The sequence below is a fragment of the Meriones unguiculatus genome, chromosome X (genome assembly GCF_030254825.1).
Source record: "Meriones unguiculatus strain TT.TT164.6M chromosome X, Bangor_MerUng_6.1, whole genome shotgun sequence".
In the NCBI taxonomy this organism is placed as follows: domain Eukaryota; kingdom Metazoa; phylum Chordata; class Mammalia; order Rodentia; family Muridae; genus Meriones; species Meriones unguiculatus.
Window position 1 is genome coordinate 116,486,856 of NC_083369.1, and position 6,322 is coordinate 116,493,177.

The 6,322-nt window shown below is 46.9% G+C and overlaps 1 protein-coding gene across 1 annotated transcript; it reads left to right on the forward strand.

Moving 5' to 3' along the window:
- The first annotated feature begins 1,116 nt into the window (after positions 1–1,116).
- Positions 1,117–3,081, forward strand: LOC132649915 (PWWP domain-containing DNA repair factor 4-like). Its single transcript, XM_060374696.1, has one exon. It carries the CDS (start codon positions 1,117–1,119, stop codon positions 3,079–3,081), a length of 1,965 nt encoding a protein of 654 aa, XP_060230679.1.
- The last annotated feature ends 3,241 nt before the right edge of the window (positions 3,082–6,322 follow it).

Consider the following 6,322-nt stretch of genomic DNA (forward strand, 5'->3'; position numbering starts at 1 on the left):
CTTGGATAAATAGTGCTCATCACAGGCAGATATGGGTGTGCAGGTTATAGCATAGGCTTGACATAGCAGCAGGAGGGTGCACAGTTCCAACAGAGACACTTGTCTCCCTGTCATGTCACATAACCCTGTTGCTTGCCATCTGAAATCACTGAGTCTTCCAATTAATTAGTAAGCATGTCTGTTTAGTGAAGAAGTAGCTTCTCTTTGGGAATCTCGCCAAGTGTGCCCTGTAGACACTTGATGCCATAGTGAGGTCCACAATGGAAACAGAAGTAAGATGAAAGATTGGTGGTGGGCTGGTGGGGTAGCCAGAAGCTATGAAAGCAGCCATCTTCTCTTACCATGTTATGCGAATCACCATGAAGAGTTCCCCACCTCCTTGCTGCTCAACTTAGAATCACACAAGTATGGAAGGCTCATGCACTAGGTTGTTCATAGGAATCCTGGGGTTGGCAGAGCAGGACTAGCTCCCTAGGAAAGAGAACAATGAGGTTTCCTTGGCAAAAGAATCCCAGGGAGCCCTAAGGTACTGACTGGGTGGGCAAGAAAATGCACAGCCTTTGTAATGACATCCTCCTTTCTGGGACGAAGTTAAACACTCCAGACTTGGGGTTGGGAACAACAATAGTACAACTGTTTCCCACCTGCTCTGGACCTTTTGCATATCTTCTCCCACATCTGTAGAACAGGCTTTATGAGCTCCTTTGATTACCCTTGCATCACCTGACCATGCTGATGTGTCCATGCTGGTTAAGCCTATTTATTTCCTTCCTAATGCAACTCTGCTTCCTTCTTCCACCATACAGGGGAAGCCCACATAACCCTGAGGGAAGTCAGCTCCAGCTCCTCCACAAGAATCTGGATGGAGGCCAGTACCACAGGCAGGAGAGCCTGGACAGAGACAACTGTCAGGCAGTCACAGTGCCCACCAAAACCAAACTGCTCACGCTGTAGTGATCAGCACAGCCCCAGAGTACTGTCACCATGAACTCTGCAGAGTATGTGCTGTGTGGCTGGAAGGGTCAGCTGTGGCCTGCAAGGGTGTTGTCCAGACCCAGGACATCAGCCCATAGTAAGAGGAGAGGGGCACCTTTCTTGGAGGTGCAAATCTTGCCTATGGGGGAGAAGACAAGAGTGAGGAGCACCAAAGCAAGGCCACTAACCAAGTCTGAAATTGTGAACCTTGCCTCCATGGCAGGGAAGGAGTCACAGGGCAATGGCTCACCAAAGCAGACCAGAGCATACAGAAGAGCCCTCAAGGTGGCTCTCGATATCCTGGGGGAGGAAGGCTGTTTGCAAGGTGGAAGGACAGGTGGCCAAAGAACCAGCACAAGAACAAGTCCTCAAAAGGTTCCAAAAGAGCAGGCCAACTCCAAACCACGTCCTCGCTTTCGCCTGCGCGTGCGTCTGTGCTTCCAAAAGCACAACCAGAAAGGCCAAGAGCTCTCCCAGAGGAGTCCTGGAAAGCAGAGCCACCGTCAGGGTCCTGTGTTGCCAGTGGGCTCACAGAAAGTACCCACAGTGCGAGGGGGAAAAGCCCAGGCACAGACTGCTGTTGGGCCTCCACACTTTGAGATGAAACAGAATGTCCTAAGAGGCATCAGAGTACGGCCATGTCACACAACATCTGAAGGAAATTCTGGTCGTAATGCATGCATGAAAAAGCTAAACACATCCAAACCCAAGTCTTTGATTGCCTCAGCCTCCAGGCAGAGTGTCCAGGCTAAGAAAGAGCAGCAGGCTGCTTCTTGGCCACTGAGGTGCATCTGGTTCTCGCCCAAAGCCCTCAAGCAACAAGCACGTTTTGCTGACCTACACACCAGGGCTACTGGAGGCCAAAGGAAGAATGCCATCTGTGAGAGCAAGGAGGACCACGGCCCGGGCACCCTGAAGCCAGCTGCAAACTCGGCATCAGCAGCTTGCATGCCTCCAATCCCGAGGCTGCGAAGATCCCTCCGCATTGCTAACAGGAAAAGGAAGATCCACGTGCTGTGTCCACATTGCAGGGTGCCAGAACTGGAACCGTGTGCTCACTCAAAGGTGACGAAGACCAGGTTCAAGAGGAGGCGTTCCACCATTCAAAAAGCACGCCAAGCTGCCAAGGTGGCTTCTGCCCAGCTACAGAATACCATTGAACGAGGAATGCTGGTCTGGTTCAAATTTCAGGACCTTCCATTCTGGCCAGCGGTGGTAAAAAGTGTCAGCCAAAATGACAAGATGGCGAGGGTGTTGTTGATGGAAGCTAACATGCAGTTTGAGCACAAGGGTGTCCGTGCCCCTCTACACAAGTTGAAACATCTGGACTGTGGAGAAAAAATATCACTCATAAGAAGAGCCAGCAGAGTGTACAGACAGGGCATCATCTGGTGCCTCACAGTGATCGACCACTACAGAGAGAGCCTGGCCTGTGGCGCCTACCTGGGCTCCTTTATGGGCTATTACACTGCCCAAGTCAGTTACCCGCTAAGGAGGGCCATCCAGGAAGGAGACCTGCACATTGATTTCCCTAAGGTGAGCTATGTGGACCTGGAAGATTGGGAGGAGGAGAATGCCCCAGGTGGGACAGGGTCCCACAAGAAAGTTCTGCCTGACAGTATGAAGGCTGCTTGGGACAGAGCCAACCAGAAGCTCATGGACTTCGTAGTGAAGAGAAAGGGGGCCGACCAGCACCTGCGGGAGATTGTGCAGGACAGAAAACAGTCCAGATGGGTGGACAATCTTTGGAAATCAAGGGGGGAAGATTTCTGTATTGAGACCTACCTGGAGGATGACAACCAGTTGCATCTTGTGGCCAGGCATTTGCAAGAAATATGCAAGGAAGCAGATGAGGCTCTGCTCTCCCTGACTAGAGGAGATAAAGTGCAGTTTACCATGGACGTTCTTCTTCCAGAAGCAATCATCTGCTCCATCGCTGCCCTGGATGAGCTCAGCTACATGGAAGCAGAAGAGGAGTACCTGCATGCCCCACCAGTGCACTACCGTGAGAAAGAGCTCTTTGAAAAGAACCTCTTAAAGGCAGCCCGGAAGAGGTCAGCAGCCAGAATTGGGGCTGCCAGGGCCCCTCATGCACCCATTCCTTAGAAGGGTGCTCACTGCTATCAGCCATCACCCCTGCAAATCCCAAGAGAGGAGACAGGAAGCAACTCCAAAGAGGAACATCTGGGAGACTGTGGGGTGTACTTTGGGCACTGGGACAACTGCTCGCTGAGTGTTTCTTTCTCCACCTCGAAATTAATATTTTCTTTCCTGCTTGACAGTGCAGATGTCTACATGGGCTCTACAGACAGATTCTGTTAGCTTCAGGCCACGCCAGCCCTCTTTGGCCTGTGCCTAGGTGTGCACAAGTCTTGTGAGTGCACTTCCCTGGAACCTTTTCAGCCCTGAGTGGAGCATTGGCTACCTTGGCATAGCCTTGCCCTCTCTGCAGTTTCCCCACGTACCCAGCCAGCACATCAGGTTAATGATGACACCTGTCTCTGACTTCCCCATACTTCCTGTCCTCTTTTCTCTAAGGTGCTATGGATGGAGCCAGTTTAGCTTCCACTATTTTCTTCCTCCATTACCTCCTTCTTCACTCACTCACAATGAAGAAGAGGAACAGATATGTGTATTGAGGCAGTTGGTTAAAGCCAGAGAAAGGAAATGAATGTACTCCCTGAGTTAGTCTGATTTCAAAGATCATGATGTATTGCGTTTTACAACCTCTCATTCTCTCTCTCCTTCCCTTCCTTTATTCTTCCCTCTCTACTCTCTCTCATCTTTCTGCACCTTCCTCCCTCCCTTTCCCTCTCTTTCCCTCCCTGCCTCCCTTCCTCTCTCTCTCTCTGTATGTGTGCACAAACGTGAGGATGTCATAGGGCAAAATCTGGTGTTTATTCACTTATTCTCTCTGCTTTTTGAGACAGGATCTCTGATTGAACATGTTGCTCACTGATTGTGCTAGAAGAGGTATCCAGGCAGCTCTTTCCATCCTCCTGTCTCTGTCACCCTAGTGCACAGATTAGATATGCCTGTCCATATACTTTTCTTTTAAATGAGTACTGGATGGTGAACTCATGTTTTCACCCCATGCAGTTAAAACTTTATATTCTCAGCCATTCTCCAGTCCCCCAGAGACTACATTCTCTTAATGAGAAAGGTCTGCCAATCTCATGGGCTGACTGTCTGCAGCAGCAGACAATAGTATCTCTGCTTTTCTCACATTTCTGAGATCAAAGCCTTCTGATTTTGGCCAGAAGAGGGAGGGAGTTTTTCATTCCTTGGAGTCACTGACAAGTTGGGTGTATTGATGAGAAGCCGCCTTGCCATACCTCCCAGACTGTCCTGTTTCCCCCCTATTGGATCATAGTCCTTGATGTGTATTCTAGGTACACATGAATCAGTCCCTATTTAGACCGCAAAGTACAACTGTATAAGTACCTGAGTCCACTGTCCCCTACTTTTCTGCCAAATCCCTGTAAATGTCCATTTGTCCTCCAGCCTATATCCCTGAATACATGATACCTGTTCCCTTCCTGTTGCACTGGAGAATGGTGAACATTAGGCCTTGATACTAATTAGTGCCTTTCCTTTGTGCATCCAGTGGGCTCTTCCCTGTTCAAAAGGGCAAGAATGACACAGATGCTTGTATTCTCAGTAGTGGGTGCACAAAGACAAGAACACTGAGGCTTGCCAACCAGCCAGTAGAGCTGCATTGGCAAGCCTCTTGTTTTGTGAGAGATCTTGTAAAAAAAAAATGAAACAAAATAAAAAAAAAAAACCTAAGGTGGAGAGAAAATGAGGAAGACTGCTAATGTCTTCTGGCTTCACATTCAGGTGCAAATAAAAATGACAATGTATACACACCAAAAATATCTTAAGTGATGAAGACTTTTAAATGAAATCGCATTTTTTTCTGCTATGAGTCATCTCTCTATAAAAGCCACCAACACTGTATAATTCAATCCTCCTTGCTTTTTAAAAGTATATAAATCATTGACACCTCCTTTATTCCTGCTTCTGACTCCATCTAGGATAGGAATTGATAAATCCAATCTCTTAATGGCTTTTCCAGGAGAAGCCAATGTCTAAGCTCTTTTTCTTCTACATACCCAAGCACCATGCCAGTGCACTTCTCAGAGGCTTCCTATCAGACATAGTCTCACCTGCATAGTCAGCCTCTACTATGACTTTAAATGCCACTGCCCCTTTTGCATTATATTCTGACAACAAAATCTTCTGTCCTCAATTCTACCATTTCTTTGCCCTAACAGTACCACTTCCCCTTCCTGCAGCATCCTCTTTCAAAGCTAAAAGTCATTTCTTCCTTCGCAACTTACAAGGGAATTTTGTGCCATTTTTACTGTTTACTTTGAGCACTGACATAGAACAAGAGAGCACACAATTGTCCAAACTGCTGCACAAATCTCCTCAGTTTCCTATTATCTTCTTATCTCCTGTTTCTCATCTTTCCTACCAGTATTTCTTTCTTGGTTTCTTAAGACACTGGAGTCCTCATAATTTCCTATTCAATTTGGAGTATACCAGAATTTTCGACCTTTTCTTTTGCTTAACTCCTGAAAGTTTTTTGGTTTTTTGTTTTGATTTGTTTTGTTTTTGTTTTTCAACATTAAACCTCTGCCACCCACTCACATGATTACATTTCCACTACTTATTATCCATAACTGATGTTAAGGATCATGATCTCTCTCTCAGTTTGGGTTTTACTGCTGTGAAGAGACACCTTGACCACAGCACTCTGATAAAGAGACACATTTAATTTGTTTTGGTTTACAGTTTCAGAGGTTTAGTCCATGCTTGTCTTAATAGGAAGCATGTCAGCATGCAGGTAGATATGGTTCTGGAAATGGAGATAAGAGTTCTACATCTTGATCCATAGGCAGCAGAACGAAAATGTCCCCATAAGGCCCATCCTGAGTGTTTGAGACCTCAATGCCCACCCCCTCAGTGACACAGTTTCTCCATCAAGATCACACCTACTCCAACAAGGCCACACCTCCCAATAGTACCACTTCCTATGGGCCAACCATTCAAACACATGAGTCTATTAGGCATCACTCAGCCAGTGAATTGTTCTTGGAGAGAAATATAGTAACCATATTCCAGCTTGGACCTTTGCTCAGTGGCACTGCTAGAATTAAATGTTACACTCATGGCAAAAGATGCCAACTCTTCTTATTCTTTATAAATGCTAACAGATACTCACTAATTGGAAGGCCTATATTCTACTGGAGATGCATCTAATTAGCTACTTTAACTTGATGTTTGCTTCTTTGTTTCTCTACTTCTTTATCTATGAATCAGGAAGTGTTGCCTCCCACAT

What these genes read in the sequence shown, in the direction of transcription:
- LOC132649915 (XM_060374696.1), top strand. Translation starts at nt 1,117, where the DNA reads ATGGGGGAGAAGACAAGAGTGAGGAGCACCAAAGCAAGGCCACTAACC.